The following is a 19058-nucleotide window of genomic DNA, read 5'->3' on the forward strand; positions in this document are numbered from 1 at the left end:
TTCATTAATCTACCTAAGTGTAGGCCAGGCGCAGTGACTCACACCTGTAATCCCAGCACTTTGGGAGGCCGAGGCGGGCAGATCACGAGGTCAGGAGATCGAGACCATCCTGGCTAACACGGTGAAACCCCATCTCTACTAAAAATACAAAAAATCAGCTGGGCGTGGTGGCACACGCCTGTAGTCCCAGCTACTCGGGAGGCTGAGGCAGGAGACTGGCGTGAACCCAGGAGGCAAAGCTTGCAGTGAGCTGAGATCACGCCACTGCACTCCAGCCTGGGCCACAGAGCTAGACTGCGTCTCAAAAAAAAAAATCTACCCAAGTGTAATCTCTTTTACCACTGCATTTATCTCCAAACAGAAAACATCTGCTTCAGTTTTCATTTTTCTAATCAAATGATAATATAGCTAATAGTTGGTAGGCTGCAATGCACCTTTGTGTTCCTGAGAAAGAAAAGAACTCAGCCACTGTACTCCTGCCTCAACTTTGAGGTTATAGTCTCTTCATTTCCACTTCCTTGCACGTTGTTCTGTTTTGGTGGTGGTCGAAGTGGAGGGATCATTTAAGGAATAAGGATCCACACCACTTGACTTGCACTTGGCTTGCTGAGTTAGGTCTTGAGCCAGAAACAGACACTCCAATGCCCCCTTGATAACATTCCAGACACCTAGTTGTGTTTGGTTTAATCTGCACTTAACAGAGTTGCATATAATCTGCATCACCAGAGAATGATGGTATAAGAGGATTTAGAAGTTAGGTTTCATGAGCTCTGAGAGTTTGCTGGATGGAGTGACCTGAAATTGAAAGGATTTAATTAAGTATTTAAGATATTTAAGATATTCAGAGACTCAGAAGAATACGTTGAAGTATGCATTCAAAAGACAGACTTCCAGAAATAATGAGAAACTAAGATGAAGACCATTGTTTTCAGGCATTGAAAGCCCAGCCTGTGCGCCTTCCCCTGCCCACACATATACATTTTTCTGATTAAAAATGATACATTTTTGTCCAATTTGAAAACCAGTACGACAAATATGACAAATATTAATGGATTTGTGATTTATGCCAGAGAAAATAAAAATTTGTAGATTAAACTGAAAAACCAACAAGGGCTGTCAATAAAAGTGGCCTAATATCCTCTGAATTTCTGAAAACTTGCCCATCTTTGTATACTTCAGAAACTCTCAATGGGATGTGCACAGTACAGTCATCTGTAGGAATCGTTGCTATACCCTGCTCTAGAGAGTGAATCAGAATCTCCTCAGTAGTTTGATTCCCAAAAATACTTCCTTAAGTTTTTGAGATGTTCATTCTTTGGCTAAGAATCATTTTCCCTCTAATGCTACATTGAAGTTAAACTGTGAAAATTCTTACTTAATTTTGTCTTTTTACTATCCTGAAAATGTTTTGTACATTACTTATGAATGTTATCCTAACATTTAAGTAAGCATCTGGCCGGGAGCGGTGGCTCATGCCTGTAATACCAGCACTTTGGGAGGCCAAGGCGGGAGGATCACGAGGTCAGGAGATGGAGACTATCCTGGCCAACACGGTGAAACCGCGTCTCTACTAAAAAAATACAAAAAAATTAGCCGGGTGTGGTGGCGGGCACCAGTAGTCCCAGCTACTCAGGAGGCTGAGGCAGGAGAGTGGTGTGAACCCGGGAGGCGGAGCTTGCAGTGAGCCGAGATCGCGCCACTGCACTCCAGCCTGGGTGGCAGCCAGACTCCGTCTCAAAAAAAAAAAAAAAAAAAAAAAAGCATCGGCTGGGTGCTGTGGCTCATGCATGTAGTCCCAGCACTTGGGTAGGCTGAGGCAGGTGAATCATGAGGTCAGGAGTTCGAGACTAGCCTGGCCAACATGGTGAAACCCCATCTCTACTAAAAATACACACACAAAAAAAAAATTAGCTGGGCTTCGTGGTGCATGCGGTGTGGTGGCGGGCGCCTGTAGTCCCAGCTACTTGGAAGGCTGAGGCAGGAGACTTGCTTGAACCCGGGAGGCGGAGGTTGCAGTGAGCTGAGATTGCGCCACTGCTCTCCAAGCTGGGTGATAGAGCGAGACTCCGTCTAAAAAAAAAAAAAAGCTACTGGGCGCAGTAGCTCATGCCTGTAATCCCAGCACTTTGGGAGGCTGAGGCGGGTGGATCACAAGGTCAGCAGATTGAGACTATCCTGGCTGATACGGTGAAACCCCCGTCTCTACTAAAAATACAAAAATTAGCTGGGCGTGGTGGCGGGCGCCTGTAGTCCCAGCTACTCCGGAGGCTGAGGCAGGAGAATGACGTGAACCCGGGAGGCGGAGCTTGCAGTGAGCCTAGACCCTGCGCCACTGCACTCCAGCCTGGGTGAGAGAGCAAGACTCCCTCTCAAAAAAAAAAATAAATAAATAAGGCCGGGCGCGGTGGCTCACACCTGTAATCCCAGCACTTTGGGAGGCCGAGGCGGGTGGATCACGAGGTCAGGAGATAGAGACCATCCTGGTTAACACGGTGAAACCCGTCTCTACTAAAAATACAAAAAAAAAATTAGCCGGGCGTGGTGGTGGGCGCCTGTAGTCCCAGCTACTTGGGAGGCTGAGGCGGGAGAATGGCGTGAACCCGGGAGGCGGAGCTTGCAGTGAGCCGAGATCGCGTCACTCCACTCCAGTCTGGGCGACAGAGCGAGACTCCATCTCAAAATAAATAAATAAATAAATAAAAAATAAAAAGCATCAGTAGGTAGGAAGAAAATGGAAAAATAAGGGACAAATAATGGAACTAACGGTTCATGGAGTTATATAGCATCATTATACAATCAATAATTAGAGCTCTTACGTTCTTACAAATATAGATAGACACAGAAAACTCACTCGGACCTGCTTCAAGAGACCAAATGAAATTAATATATCACACCTAAACTGAATCAGGTATTGCTTGCCCCTAGTTTGTCCCTTGTATTGGCATTGAAAAGTGATATTTTCTATTCTCTCCTGACCTATCAAGTCTGTTATTTTCCAAAGAGAACATTTTCTTTCAATAAGCCATTTTTTTTCTGTTCACTTATGTCTCCAATCGAGTTGCTACTTGTGGCAAAATTTAGCGAGTCATATTGGTGGACATTTAGGTTGGATGTGGCTATAAAATTTTTCTTTTGATCCGAACCGTGTATTTACATTGCTCATTACTATTATTCTGAAATTAATTTTAATAGTGTTAACTTAAATATGTTTTCTTATAGCAGAAAAAGAAAACTAAGAACTTCAATCCACCAACACGTAGAAATTGGGAAAGTAATTACTTTGGGATGCCCCTCCAGGATCTGGTTACAGCTGAGAAGCCCATACCACTATTTGTTGAGAAATGTGTGGAATTTATTGAAGATACAGGTAGGATAGAAGAATCATTGCAAGAGATTTGATTTTAAATTTCACTTTTGATACACCAACAGTTTGTCAAATGTTTGTGATTTGTTAATATAGTTCTCATTATTAGGATTGTTTAGTATTAACTCCATCTGATCAGGTAACCATCTGATATTTGAAAGAAGTTTTTGTTGTTGACCAGTAATGCTTTTATTGGACTTCTCTTGAAGTAATAAATGGCTAAGTTGAATACTAAAATGTTAAACTTACCTTATTCTGGAATTTAGAATAACTTTATTAAGTTATGCTATTTAGTGAAGAGATATAGTTATGGTTGGAATAGTGTGGAAGTTTTCCATATTTTTAAGTGCAATGCTGTTTACTTGCATTACCCATTTTACACATGGATTTTTCTTTTAAAACTTACAGCAATAGTTGTAAATGCGTAAAAGGCAGCTTGTTCTATTTGTGATGCTACTATTTATTCAGTTCTAGCTTGACATGGTTTATATGATTTGAGTTGTATTTTTAAAGAATGCATAGATATCCTCATTATTTAAAAAACAAGCCTGCTCTTATGTTTACTTTGCCTAATGTAATCTCAAAACTAAACAAAATAGGCAAGTTAAAGGTGGAAAATAGGGACAGAAGATTGTTGTTTTTGAGTGCATTTAAAATGAACACGAGTTAACCATGAAACCTTAGTGACTGAATGTACTACACATTTTAATGGCTTGAAAATATGAGCTAAGTCAGTTTTGGCTTTGTTACTAATGAACCCTTGATAAGCATTGTTTAAAAAACAAAGTAGGATACTCTTGTTCTCGCTAAGAAATCATGCTCATTTTTCACATGTACACCTTGCCCTTCGGTTTATCAGCTAAGTTGTATATATATTGAGTTATCTATTTGGTAAGGAATGTTGACACTTTCAGTCTTAATGAGAGGGTAGAATGTGCAGTGGCTCATGCCTGTAATCCCAGCACTTTGGGAGGCTGAGGCAGTCGGATCACAAGGTCAGGAGATCAAGACCATCCTGGCCAACATGGTGAAACCCTATCTCTACTAAAAATACAAAAATTATCTGGGCATTGTGGTTTGTGCCTGTAGTCCCAGCTACTTGGGAGGCTGAGGCGGAAGAATTGCTTGAACCCAGGAGGTGAAGGTTGCAGTGAGCCGAGATCATGCCACTGCACTCCAGCCTGGTGACAGAGTGAGATTCCATCTCAAAAAAAAAAGAAAGAAGAAATTCCATTATCCACTAGCTTTGTAGTTGAAATGGCATGTGTCTTCTGCCTTCAGTTAATAAGTGTTAATTTATGGAGGCTACATTTGAATATGCTCTTTATCATTTATTTTTCCCTTCAGCAAATACTTGAGAAGTGTTATTAGAAAAATTTCTTGTCTATATTTCTGTCCACCTTTAATGTAGCAGAAATGCAAATGTTCTTAAAATATTAGCTTCCTGCTTTGGATTTAAAGAATTCTCATTTTCTCTAGTATTATAATTAAGCCTATGGATACAACTGAACAATTAGAAAATACTTTCCTTTAGTGATTGAAAAGCAATAATAAAATTATAGATTAGTGTTTTGTACATTTATTATTTAAAATTTCTATTTCTTGAATATTTCATAGTAGTTGAGTGATTCGGTTTGAGGAAAATAAATGAATTCCAAATATAGGATAAAATGCAGGTCTAGTCCAATTCTTAAAACAACTTGAATTAGTTTAGGTCAACTCTCAGGCGATTTATGTATTTAAGTGCTTTGGTAGAAAGATAACATAGATTGTAGAATAGAATAAAAGATTAAACTAGTTCTTTTGTTGTCGTTATAGTATATTGTTTGATTTTATTACTGATTTTAAAACTATTAAGCGGTTTTAGCAGAAATTCCTAATTGCCTACGAGATTGTTTGTGTCTTTTGAGAAATTCGTTCATTTCATCTAAATTTCATCAATTTACAGCTCTCAAAATGAACTGTAGCATAACCTTCTTATATTTAAGGTTCAACTTGTAAATATATTGCAGATACTCATTACTTAAAAATTGTGATATTTTGCTGTTTATAGATCCTTAGATGTAGTGATATAAATGATCAGTAATTGTGTTGTTATAATCAGTCCTCTTATTTAAAAGACTAACCTTTCTTGAATAACCCTGAAGAAAATATTGACAGTTTTAAGAATCAGCTTTATTGATGTAATTTACATACAATAAAATTTGCTAGTTTGAATCGTACAGTATGAATTTTTATAATCTATAGTCATGTAACTGCCACCACAATCAAGATTTAAGTTATTTTCATCACCGCTAAAAGCATCTGGTGTTTTATTGTTTTATTAAGTATAATGTTAGCTGTTGGATTTTTGTAGATGAACTTTATCTGGTTGAGAAAGTACTGTAACATTCCTAGTTTGCTGAGTTTTTATACAAAATAGGTGTTGATTTTGTCACGTGGTTTTCTGCATCTGTTGAGGTTATCTTATGATTGTTTTTTGCTGTGGATTGTGAATTACATTGATTTTTCACATGTTAAACTAACCTTACATCCCTGGGATAAATACCACTTGGTCATGTTTTATCCTTTTTATGTATTGCTGGATTCATTTTCTAAAATGTTAAGGTTTTTTGCATCCTGAAGGATTTTAGTCTGTAGTTTTCTTTTCTTGCAATGTCTTTGTTTGGTTGGTATCAGAGTGAAAAGCTGGCATCATAGATTAAGTTTATTTTCTGGAAGAGTTTATGTAGAATTGGTAATATTTCTTTCTTTAATTTTAGTAGAATTCATCAGTGAAGTGATTTTGACCTGGAATTTGTGAGGAGGTTTTTAATTTAAGTTTCTTTAGTAGATATAGGGCTATTCAGATTTTTTATTTCTTCTGGAGTAAGCATTGGTTGTTTGTGTGTTTTGAGGAATTCATTCATTTCATCTAAATTGACAAGGTTTTTAATAAAATTCCTTATTATCCTTTTAGTGCCTTCTAGCATCTGTAGTGACGTCTTTCTTCCCTGATATTACTAAATTGTGTCTTTTTTGTTGTGGTTGAGGTTTATCAATTTTATTGATCACTTCAAAGGACTAGCTTTTGCTTTTATTGATTTTCCTTTTTTTTTCCATTTTTTAATTTATTGAATTCTACTTGTTTCTTTCTTCTTTGGTTTTTCTGAAGTTTCTTAAAATAGAAATCTAGATTACTGTGTTAGACCAGTTTTCTTTTCTAGTGTAAATATTTAATGGTCCAGATTTTCCTCTAAGCATTGTTTTAGCTGTATTCCATATAGATATGTTGTGTTCCATTTTTGTTTAATTCAAAATACTTTGTAATTTCCTTTTTTTTTAAATTAACTCGTCAGTTATTAGATTTCTAAATATTTGGTGGTTTTCCACATCTTTTTTGTTCATTTCTAGTTTAATTATTTTGCATTTGAAAAACAAGAAATTTGATTCCAGGTTATGTTTATTGAAGAGTTTAATGAGACCTTGAACTGAATGTTTATTATAGTGTGAAGGGTTCTATAAATGTCAGATCAAATTCTTTGAGTGTGTTGGTCAAGTCCTGTATGTCCTATTTTATATCCTATTTTTCTTGTTTAACTTTTGTAAAATTAAAGAATACTGTTGAAATCTGCAATCATGATTGTAGATTGTGTGTTTCTCCTTTCAGTTCTATTAGATTTTACATCATGTATTTTGAAGATCTTTTAATTTCATACACATTTAGGATTATGTCTTTTTTTTTTTTTGGAGACAGGGTTCTCTCTCTAACACCCAGGCTGAAGTGCAGAGGTGTAACCTCAGCTAGTTGCAACCTCCACCTCCGCAGCTCAGGCAATCCTCCCACCTCAGCCTCCCAAATAGCTGGGACTGCCACCACACCCAGCCACCTTTTTCGGTTTTGGTAGAAACAGGGTTTTGCCATTTTCCCCAGCCTGGTCTCAAACTCCTGAGTTCAAGCAATCTTCCCACCTAAGTCCCCCAAAGTGCTGGGATTATAGGTGTGAGTCACCGTGCTTGGCCAGGATTGTCTTACGAACTGACGTATTATCATTATAAAGCATTTCTTTTTATGCTTTGTCGTATTCTTTGTTCTGAAGTCTACTTTGCCTAGTATTAATATAGCCAATGTTTTTTCCTTTGAGTAGTGTTTGTGACATATCTTTTTCTTTACTTATGCTTTTATGTATCTTCATTTCTAATGTGGTATACATCTTTATAGATTACCTTCAAGTGATATACCACTTTAATGTGTTTTATAAGAACCTTAGAACAGTATACTTCTCTCATGCCTTGTTCTGTTGTTATATATTTTAAATCTATAATGTTTTAAAATCACCATACATGTTTATAATTTTTGCTTTAAACAGATTGTTGTCCTTGTTTTTGAAAGATATTTTCTTAGATTAGAATTCTCTTTTTTTTTTTTTTTTTTTTTTTCTTTTTTATTGATCATTCTTGGGTGTTTCTCGCAGAGGGGGATTTGGCAGGGTCACAGGACAATAGTGGAGGGAAGGTCAGCAGATAAACAAGTGAACAAAGTTCTCTGGTTTTCCTAGGCAGAGGACCCTGCGGCCTTCCGCAGTGTTTGTGTCCCTGGGTACTTGAGATTAAGGAGTGGTGATGACTCTTAACGAACATGCTGCCTTCAAGCATCTGTTTAACAAAGCACATCTTGCACCGCCCTTAATCCATTCAACCCTGAGTGGATACAGCACATGTTTCAGAGAGCACAGGGTTGGGGGTAAGGTCACAGATCAACAGGATCCCAAGGCAGAAGAATTTTTCTTAGTACAGAACAAAATGAAAAGTCTCCCATGTCTACCTCTTTCTACACAGACACAGCAACCATCCGATTTCTCAATCTTTTCCCCACCTTTCCCCCCTTTCTATTCCACAAAACCGCCATTGTCTTCATGTCCCGTTCTCAATGAGCTGTTGAGTACACCTCCCAGATGGGGTGGTGGCCGGGCAGAGGAGCTCCTCACTTCCCAGTAGGGGCGGCCGGGCAGAAGCGCCCCTCACCTCCCGGACGGGGCGGCTGGCCGGGCGGGGGGCTGACCCCCCCCACCTCCCTCCCGGACGGGGCGGCTGGCCGGGCGGGGGGCTGACCCCCCACCTCCCTCCCGGACAGGGCGGCTGGCCGGGCAGAGGGGCTCCTCACTTCCCAGTAGGGGCGGCCGGGCAGAGGTGCCCCTCACTTCCCCGACGGGGCGGCTGGCCCGGCGGGGGGCTGACCCCCCCACCTCCCTCCCGGAGGCGGCGGCTGGCCGGGCAGAGGGGCTCCTCACTTCCCTGTAGGGGCGGCCGGGCAGAGGCGCCCCTCACCTCCCGGACAGGGCGGCTGGCCGGGCGGGGGGCTGATCCCCCCACCTCCCTCCCGGACGGGGCGGCTGGCCGGGCGGGGGGCTGACCCCCCCACCTCCCTCCCGGACGGGGCGGCTGGCCGGGCGGGGGGCTGACCCCCCACCTCCCTCCCGGACGGGGCGGCTGGCCGGGCGGGGGGCTGACCCCCCCACCTCCCTCCCGGACGGGGCGGCTGGCCGGGCGGGGGGCTGACCCCCCCACCTCCCTCCCGGACGGGGCGGCTGGCCGGGCGGGGGGCTGACCCCCCACCTCCCTCCCGGACGGGGCGGCTGGCCGGGCGGGGGGCTGACCCCCCACCTCCCTCCCGGACGGGGCGGCTGGCCGGGCGGGGGGCTGACCCCCCCACCTCCCTCCCGGACGGGGCGGCTGGCCGGGCGGGGGGCTGACCCCCCCACCTCCCTCCCGGACGGGGCGGCTGGCCAGGCAGAGGGGCTCCTCACTTCCCAGAAGGGGCGGCCGGGCAGAGGCGCCCCTCACCTCCCGGATGGGGCGGCTGGCCAGGCGGGGGGCTAACCCCCCCACCTCCCTCCCGGACGGGGCGGCTGGCCGGGCTGGGGGCTGACCCCCCCACCTCCCTCCCAGACAGAGCGGCTGGCCGGGCAGAGGGGCTCCTCACTTCCCAGTAGGGGCGGCCGGGCAGAGGCGCCCCCCCCACCTCCTGGACAGGGCGGCTGGCCGGGCAGGGGGCTGATCCCCCCACCTCCCTCCCGGACGGGGCGGCTGGCCGGGAGGGGGGCTGACCCCCCCACCTCCCTCCCGGACGGGGCGGCTGGCCGGGCAGAGGGGCTCCTCACTTCCCAGTAGGGGCGGCCGGGCAGAGGCACCCCTCGCCTCCCGGACGGGGCGGCTGGCCAGGCGGGGGGCTGACCCCCCCACCTCCCTCCCGGACGAGGCGGCTGGCCGGGCAGAGGGGCTCCTCACTTCCCGGTAGGGGCAGCCGGGCAGAGGTGCCCCTCACCTCCCGGACGGGGCGGCTGGCCAGGCGGGGGGCTGACCCCCCCACCTCCCTCCCAGATGAGGAGGGAGGACGCTCCTCACTTCTCAGACGGGGTGGCTGCCGGGCGGAGGGGGCTCCTCACTTCTCAGACGGGGCGGTTGCCAGGCAGAGGGTCTCCTCACTTCTCAGACAGGGCGGCCGGGCAGAGACACTCCTCACATCCCGGACGGGGCGGCAGGGCAGAGGTGCTCCCCACATCTCAGACGATGGGCGGCCGGGCAGAGACGCTCCTCACTTCCCAGATGTGATGGCGGCCGGGAAGAGGCGCTCCTCACTTCCTAGATGGGATGGCGGCCGGGCAGAGACGCTCCTCACTTTCCAGACTGGGCAGCCAGGCAGAGGGGCTCCTCACATCCCAGACGATGGGCAGTCAGGCGGAGACGCTCCTCACTTCCCAGACGGGGTGGCTGCCAGGCAGAGGCTGCAATCTCGGCACTTAGGGAGGCCAAGGCAGGCGGCTGGGAGGTGGTTGTAGCGAGCCGAGATCACGCCACTGCACTCCAGCCTGGGCGCCATTGAGCACTGAGTTAACGAGACTCCGTCTGCAATCCCGGCACCTCGGGAGGCCGAGGCTGGCGGATCACTCGTGGTTAGGAGCTGGAGACCAGCCCAGCTGACACATCGAAACCCCGTCTCCACCAAAAAAATTCGAAAACCAGTCAGGCGTGGCGGCGCACGCCTGCAATCGCAGGCACTCGGCAGGCTGAGGCAGGAGAATCGGGCAGGGAGGTTGCAGTGAGCTGAGATGGCAGCAGTACCGTCCAGCTTCGGCTCGGCATCAGAGGGAGACCGTGGAAAGAGGGGAGAGGGGAGAGGGGAGAGGGGAGACGGGGGAGGGGGGAGGGGAGAGGGGAGAGGGGAGAGGGGAGAGGGAGCTCTATCTACCACACAGTCCTTCTCTGAATCAGAATTCTCTTTTATGTAATAGCTTTATTGAAATATAATTCACTTTATACAATACACCCATTTAAAGTGTACAGTTTATTCACAGAGTTGTACCAGCATCACCACAATCAATTTTAGAACATTTTCATCATCCCAAGAAGAAATACTATACTGATTAAGCAATCACTTTCTATTCCGCACTCTCACCCCCCCATCAACTTTCTGCCTTTACAGGCTTGCCTGTTCCTGGATATTTCATATAAATTGAATAATATATAATGTGGTCTTTTGTGATTGGCTTCTTTCATTTAACATAGTTTTCAAGTTATTCATGTTGTATCACCTATCAGTACTTAATTTCTTTTTATTGCTGAATAATTTTACATTGATGGACACTTGGTTTGTTTCTACTTTTTAACTTGTGGAGAGTGCTGCTGTGAACATTACTGTCAGAGTTTGTGTGTGGACATATGTTTTCACCTCTTGGGTATATACTTAAGAGTGGAATTGTTGGATCTGTGTTTAGCCTTTTAAGGAACTACCAGACTCTTTCAAAGAGGTGGCACCACTTGACATTCCCATCAGCAGTGTGAGTTCCAATTTCTCCACATTTTGCCAATGTTTATTTTTCTTTTTGATTATAGTCATATAAGTGGTAATGTGAAATGTATCTCATATGACTTTGATTTGCATTTCCCTGATGACTAATGATGCAGAACATCTTTTTAAGTGCTTTATTGGCTTTTTGTACACATCTTTGAAGAAATATCTATTCAGATCCTTTGCCCTCTTTTTAGTTGGATTGTTTGTCTTACTGTTGAGTTTAAGGGCTCTTTGTATATTTTGGATACAAATTGTTTTCAAATATGATTTGCTAAAATATTCTCCATTCTGTGGGTCATTTTTTACAACTTCTTGAAGATATGCTTTGAAGCATAAAGTTTTCAATTTTGATGAAGAACATTTTGTCTGTTTCTAAAATTTTGTCACTGTGTGCATGGTGTCATGTCTAAGAAGGTTTTTGCCTAATCCAAGGTCACAAAGATTTATTCCATTTATCTTCCAAGAGTTTTACGGTTTTATCACATACATTTAGGTCTGTGATCCATTTTGACTTAATTTTTGTGTGTGATTTAAGGGAAGGTTCCAGCTTGATTCTTTTGCATGTGGATATCCATTATATAAGCACTATTTATTAAAAAGACTATTCTACTGAATTGCCTTGGCACAGTTGTTCAAAATCAGTTGACCATAAATGTGAAGGTTTATTTCTGGACTCATATTCTATTGATCTGTATGTCTGTCCATACATGATGTTATCTGTCTGTTTTCATTATTGTTTTGTAGTAAGTTTTGAAATCAAGAAGTGTGACTGTTTGAACTTTGTTCTTCTGGGTATAGAGTTTTAGGCTGATGGGTTTTCTTCCTTTTCATTCATCTCTTTAAAGACTGCTTGTTATGATATCTCATACCTAATGAGATTTCTGCTCATTCTTACCTGTGTTCTTCTGAATGGGATGTATTCTCTTTTCTCCCTCAACCCCCAACTACTTTAAGATTATTCTCTCTAGTTTTCAGCAATTTTATTAAAAATAATAAAATTATCACATAATTTTAATAATCTTAGTATGTGTGTTTTAAAAACTACATCTGCTTGAGGTTTCTGGAGCATCTTAGCTCTCTTAGTTTATAATTTTCGAATTTGGAAAATTTGGGGCCATTATTTCTTGAAGTATTTTTGTCTCTTCTTCCATTTCCCACTCCTTATTCGTGTGTTAGACCTCTAGGAATTGTTTAAAACTTTTTTTTTCTGTATGGCCAAATGTAGAAATGCCATTTAAGTCTTTCTTTTTATGTGTTCATTTCTATACCCATTATATTGATGTTTTCCTGTGTATATATGTCTTTGGGCATATAAAATTTATAATAGCCATTTTAAGATTTTTGGTTTACTAATTCTGTTCTATATCATTTCTGGGCCTCTTTCTGTTGTTTTTGTTGTTTTGTGGGTTATATTTTTTCTGCCTCTTGATAGTTTTGATGTCAGAATTCTGAATTTTACATTATTTAGTCTTCTGAATTTTTATTGGATGATGTTATTAGTGTTTCTTTAAAGAATGTTAGATTTGCTCGGTGCTTCTCCTTGGCTGGTGGAGAAAAAGAAAAAAATAGTTAAGAATGTTTGATTTGTTTTTTCATGTGTTAAGTACCTTGTGAATCAGTTTGGTCCTTTCTAAGACGGATTGTAAGTTTGTATGGCAGATCTAGAGCAGCCTTTATTCTGATACTTGTTTATACCTACAAAAAAACGAGATTTGACCCTATGCCCCATTTATATTAAAAGATCTTCTGAGAATAAAACTTGAACTATTCTCAGCTCTTGGCCTCAAGAAGTTTTCTCTCATATATGTGCAGTATTCAACCAAAGAACCCAGAGACTCTTCTGCATATCCGATACTCTTTCTCTGTGTATTTCTTCATCTTTTTGGTATTCTACCCCACAAATTCTAGCCTTCTCAGTCTTTCTGAACTCTCTTCTCTCTTCAGCTCTCATAGACCATTGTGATTCCACCTCCCATCACTAACTACCACCTCAAAACTCTCCAGACACTACGTTGGGGCATTCAGACAGCTTGCCTCATTTGCTGCTTTTTCCCTCATGGATCATGGTTTTGAACTGTGATTAATGTTCATGTTCAGTGATCAGTGTTCAGTGTCTGAAAACTGGTGTTTCATATAATTTTTCGAGTCTTTAGTTTTTTACTATGGCAGGGCAATTTCCACAGCAGTTAATCAGGGCATCATGGTGGAAGCAGATGTCCCTATTTTTATAATAGTACTATCTTAATAAGTTGTGCTAGGTTCCAGTTGGGAAATGACCCTTGAAATATTAATATGTTTACAGTAGACAAAAAGGGATAGTGCAGAAGAGAGCAACTGAAGAGAAAGGGAATAGTAGGTCTTTTTGAGGAGTTAATAAGGATGATAAACCTGATAGATATTGGGTTGAAAGAGAGGGCTCAGAAGTGCCTCTCAGATTGCTCTGTTAGGGTGACCGTAGATGGCGTTCCATTAATGAAAATAGAAGTTATAATGAGAAATGGCAGTTTCATTGTACATTCATGTTTGGACATGTTAAATCTTCCGAGGTGCCTGTGGGACATATAAAAGCCTAAGACACAGTTGTGTATATGGCTATGGATCTCTGGAAAGTGGTTTGGTCTTTAGATATGATTTTGGTAATTGTCAGTGTCTAGATATTAATGTAAACTATATGTGATATAATTCAGGGTAGACATCTAGGGTGGTAGGAAGAAAAGTTCACAGTGCAAACAGGCTATACAAGAGTGGAGCCCTAAAACACTAGGGAGAAGGAAAATTTTACTAAGAAGCATGATTATCAACATTTGAATGAGAATGATTTTTTTACATTGCTTTTTCTGAGGTGCAATTCATAAATAACATAAAACTAACCATTTTGAAATGTACAATTCAGTGGCAGGTAGTATATTCACAGTGTTGGATAACCACCACCTCATCTAGTTCCAGAACATTTTCATTTACCCCGAAGAAAACCCTGTACACATTAAGCAGTTATTTCTTATTTCCCCACTACTCCAGTCCCTGGCAGTAACCAATCTGCTTTATGGCTCTCTGAATTTACTAATTCTGGATATTTCATATCAGTAGAATCACACAATGTATGACCTTTTCTTCTGCTTCTTAGCATTATTGTTTTGAGGCTCATCTGTGTTGTAACATGTATCATTATGTGTATATACATACATACATGCACACACATTTTGCTTTTTCAATCGTTTGGTGGACATTTGGGTTATTTCCACCTTTTGTCTATCGTGAACAGTCTGCTGTGAACATTCATGTGTACAACTATTCGTTCAAGTACCTGTTTTCAATTATTTTGGGTACCTAGGAGTAGAATACTGGATCATATGGTAATTCTGTGTTTAACTTTTTGAGGAACTGTCAAATTGTTTCCACAGTGGATGCACCATTTTACTTCCCACCAACAATGTGTAAGGGTTCAAATTTCTCCATGTTGTTGCCAACACTTGTATGTGTTCTGTATGTGTATTAATTTTAGCTGTCTTATCCCTTTTGATAAGGTTTCCTTTTAATCACTAGGTAGGTTACTTTGTCAGTATTGTGATTTTAGCAATATTAAGTCTTCGAATCCATGAATGTTTGATGTCTTTTTTATTTGTCTTTAATTTCTTTCAGTACTGTTTTGTAGTTTTCAGTGTTCAAGTCTTGCCTTGGTTAAATTTATTCCTAGGTATTTTATTGGAATGTTATTGTAAATGGAATTTAATTTAATTTTCATGTTTATGGATGTTTATGGTGGTGTGTAGAACTGATTTTTGTGTGTTGATCTTGTATCCTGAAATTTTGCCAAATTATTAGCTCTATTTTTTGTGTGTATTTGGGGGTTTTTATATATGTTTGTCTTCTGTGAATAGGGATACCTTTACTTTCAAATCTGAATGCTTTCTATTGAATAGGGATACCTTTACTTTCAAATCTGAATGCTTTCTATTTCTTTGTCTTGCCTAATTGCTGTGGCTTGAACTTCCAGTGCAATGTTGAATAGCAGTTGTGAAAAGAGCACACGCTTGTCTTGTTCCTTATCTCAGGGGAAGCTTTTATTCTTTCATCATGGAGTATGATATCAGCTGTGGGTTTTTTTTGTTTGTTTGTTTTTTTGAGATGGAGTCTCACAGTTCCGAACGCTAGAAGTCTGAAAGCAAGGTGTCAGCAGGGCCATGTTCCCTCTGAGACTCTGGGTAAACCTTCCTTGCCTCTTTCTTGCTTCTGGTGGTGGCTGTCAATCCCTGGTGTTCCATGGTTGGCAGCTGTATTACTACAATCTCTGCCTTTGGCATTCTCCATGTGCGCGCGCAGGTGTGTTTTCTCTTCTTTTCATAAGGACATCAGTCGTATTGGGTTAAGGACCTCACCCTACTCCAATAATGACCACATCTTACCTTAACTAACTACATCTGCAATGATCTATTCCCAATAAGGTCACCTTCTAAGGTATTGGGGTTAAGACTTCAACATAACTTTTTAGGACACAAAATTCAACTCATAATACCTTTCATTCCTAGTTTGTTGAGTGATGACAATGATTATTATGAAAGGACATTGGATTTTATTGGATTATTTTTCTGTGTCAGTTGAGATAATCATGTTATTTTTATTTTCTTTCATTTATTGATGTATTACATGGATTGATTTTTCTTTTTTGTGGGGGGAGTAGTGAGCATTTAATGGGTGCAGAGTTTCAGTTTTGCAAGATGAAAACAGCTCTGGAGATGGGTGGTAGTGATGGATGCACAATATGAATGTACTTAATACCATTGAAGTGTACACTTACAAATGGTTAAGGTGGTAAATTTTATGTCATGTGTATTTTACCACAATAAAAAAAAATCAGGAAATATGATATCTTTTTTTTTTTTTTTTTTTTTGAGGTAGAGTCTCACTCTGTCGCCCAGGCTGGAGTACAGTGGTGTAGTCTTGGCTCACTGCAACCTCCACCTCCTGGGTTCAAGTGATTCTCCTGCCTCAGCCTCCCAAGTAGCTGGGACCACAGGTGCGTGCCACCACTCCTGGCTAATTTTTTTTTTTAATTTTTTTAGTATTTATTGATCATTCTTGGGTGTTTCTGGGAGAGGGGGATTTGGCAGGGTCATAGGACAATAGTGGAGAGAAGGTCAGCAGATAAACATGTGAACAAAGGTCTCTGGTTTTCCTAGGCAGAGGACCCTGTGGCCTTCCGCAGTGTTTGTGTCCCTGGGTACTTGAGATTAGGGAGTGGTGATGACTCTTAACGAGCATGCTGCCTTCAAACATCTGTTTAACAAAGCACATCTTGCACCGCCCTTAATCCATTTAACCCTGAGTTGACACAGCACATGTTTCAGAGAGCACGGGGTTGGGGGTAAGGTTATAGATTAACAGCATCCCAAGGCAGAAGAATTTTTCTTAGTACAGAACAAAATGGAGTCTCCTATGTCTACTTCTTTCTACGCAGACACAGTAACAATCTGATCTCTCTTTCTTTTCCCCACATTTCCCCCTTTTCTATTCGACAAAACCGCCATCATCATCATGGCCCGTTCTCAATGAGCTGTTGGGTACACCTCCCAGACAGGGTGGTGGCCGGGCAGAGGGGCTCCTCACTTCCCAGACGTGGCGGCCAGGCAGAGGGGCCCCCCCACCCCCCAGACAGGGCGGCTGGAGGCGCCCCCCACCTCCCAGACAGGGCGGCCAGGCGGAGATGCTCCTCACTTCCCAGACAGGGCAGCTGCCGGGCGGAGGGGCTCCTCACTTCTCAGACGGGGCGGCTGGGCAGAGGCACTCCTCAGTTCCCAGACGTGGTCACGGCCGGGCAGAGGTGCTCCCCACTTCCCAGATGGGGTGGCGGCCGGGCAGAGGCGCTCCTCACCTCCCAGATGGGGTGGCGGCCGGGTAGAGACGCTCCTCACCTCCCAGACAGTGCGGCTGGGCAGAGGCGCTCCTCACATCCCAGATGGGGTGGCCGGGCAGAGGTGCTCCCCACATCCCAGATGATGGGCGGCCAGGCAGAGATGCTTCTCACTTCCTAGACGGGATGACGGCCGGGAAGAGGTGCTCCTCACTTCCCAGACTGGGCGGCCGGGCAGAGGGGCTCCTCACATCCCAGACGATGGGCGGCCAGGCAGAGACGCTCCTCACTTCCTAGATGGGGTGGCAGCCGGGCAGAGGCTGCAATCTCAGCACTTTGGGAGGCCAAGGCAGGCGGCTGGGAGGTGGAGGTTGTAGCGAGCCAAGATCATGCCACTGCACTCCAGCCTGGGCTGGGCTCCCAAACAGGTTCATCCTCACACCAATTTGCAAGGGCGTGGTCCGCCTTGTCACCATGAGACCCTGAGAAAGTCCCTTCACCTCGCTGGGCTCTGGTTTCCTCATTCCAAGGATGGCTCTGCTATCTGCGTGTTGGCTGTCGGTGCTGAGGCTGGCCCGCCTCTGCGTGGGCAGGATCCTGGCATTCCTTTTGCTCCGTGGACGCTGCCTCCCTGGGCTCGCCGCGCCCGGCCATCCGGCAGGCAGCCCCAGGCCCCGGCTGCTCCATCCCACTGCCCTGATTTTTCTTATATTAAACCCCCTTGCATTCCTGGAATAAATGCTTTTGGGATTATGGTATATAATCCCTTTAATATGCTGTTAGATTTTATTTGCTAGTATTTTGTTGAAGACTTTTGCATCTATATTCATAAAAGATACTGGTCTGTTGTGTTTTCTTGTGGTGGTTTTGTCTGGCTTTAATGTCAGGATGCTACTGACCTCATAGGAGTTAGGAAGTGTTTCTACTTTTAGAATGGTATATTTAATGACTGTGTTCCCTGGTTTTAAAAGTGCACTGTCTTCAGAATCTACTGAGGCATTCCTGTGTTAGAGACTTACGCTTTCTAAATTTTTTTCTGCATTTTTAGTTTTTCAGCCTCCTGCTTTATTGTCAGTATACCTCCTGCTGCTGTGTATCTCATTTTTGCTTTTCTAGTTTGCAACTTCTAATCTGCTGTGAGTCAGGAAAACATATGGCAGAGTTAAATTGTGCTTTTGGTTAGGTTAGATAGAATCTGTGGAAAAACCCAAGGTGTTTCTCTTATAAGTGAAATAATATATTTTAGTGGAAAGGCTTTGTGACATATTATTGGCTACTCGTAGTCCTTTCTGTTCCCATTTTTTTTTCAGTTATGCTAGAGTAGGTGATCAGGTGACCAAATTCCAGATAGCTGAGGTATTACTGTATTTGCCACAATTTTTATTTGCATGTGGTTGCAGTTAATCTGGAACACCCCACTATGACAAATGAATTATAAAGAAATATAGACTATCTTTAAAGCATAGCAGTTATATTTTTGGTAAAAGTGGATTAGAAGGATAAACATTAATAGCCTTCTCTGTATATTGGTCTAAAATTTGTGTGTTGTTTCACCACCCCAATATGGGATGAAAATGGATGAATGAATCTTTGTGTTATTGCTAAAGTAAATACAACTTCCTTAAGTAAAACCTTTTTGTTTAAACTTCAGCTTTCCCACTTAATGCTTTCAAGAACTCCCACTTTTTTTTTTTTAATCACTACAACACTTTTTCACTAAATATCAATCCCTTGTTTCTCCTGCTCTACCTTATCTGGATATTTCTCAATCCATTTTTATGTTCACTCCCTTGCATACTTCCTCAAAATTTCCACCATTTTATTCACTTGGCAAAACCTCAACTTTGATTAAACCTCTGGTTACTCTGTGTTTGAACCAGAACAGGGGATATCATGGCTATAGAAAAACAAGCCATGCAGTTCACTTTGACTGTATGACCACACTTCCAGGCACAGTGGCTCACACCTGTAATACCAGTACTTTTGGGAAGCCAAGGAAGGATTGCCTGATCCCG

The 19058-nt window shown here is 43.0% G+C and overlaps 1 protein-coding gene across 6 annotated transcripts in view; it reads left to right on the forward strand.

Annotated features, from left to right (window-relative positions):
• The window catches only part of ARHGAP5 (Rho GTPase activating protein 5), a 93296-nt gene that overhangs the window by 39838 nt on the left and 34400 nt on the right, over positions 1-19058 (forward strand). For 4 of the 6 annotated variants that reach the window (XM_055097459.2, XM_055097460.2, XM_034937402.3 and 1 more), the window contains exon 3: positions 3220-3367. In XM_055097459.2, coding sequence (XP_054953434.1) covers positions 3220-3367 — 148 coding nt within the window. The remainder of the gene's footprint in view (positions 1-3219; positions 3368-19058) is intronic. The other 2 variants (XM_055097461.2, XM_008974687.5) reach the window with 1 other exon arrangement.

Source organism: Pan paniscus, chromosome 15 (assembly GCF_029289425.2).
Source record: "Pan paniscus chromosome 15, NHGRI_mPanPan1-v2.0_pri, whole genome shotgun sequence".
NCBI lineage: Eukaryota > Metazoa > Chordata > Mammalia > Primates > Hominidae > Pan > Pan paniscus.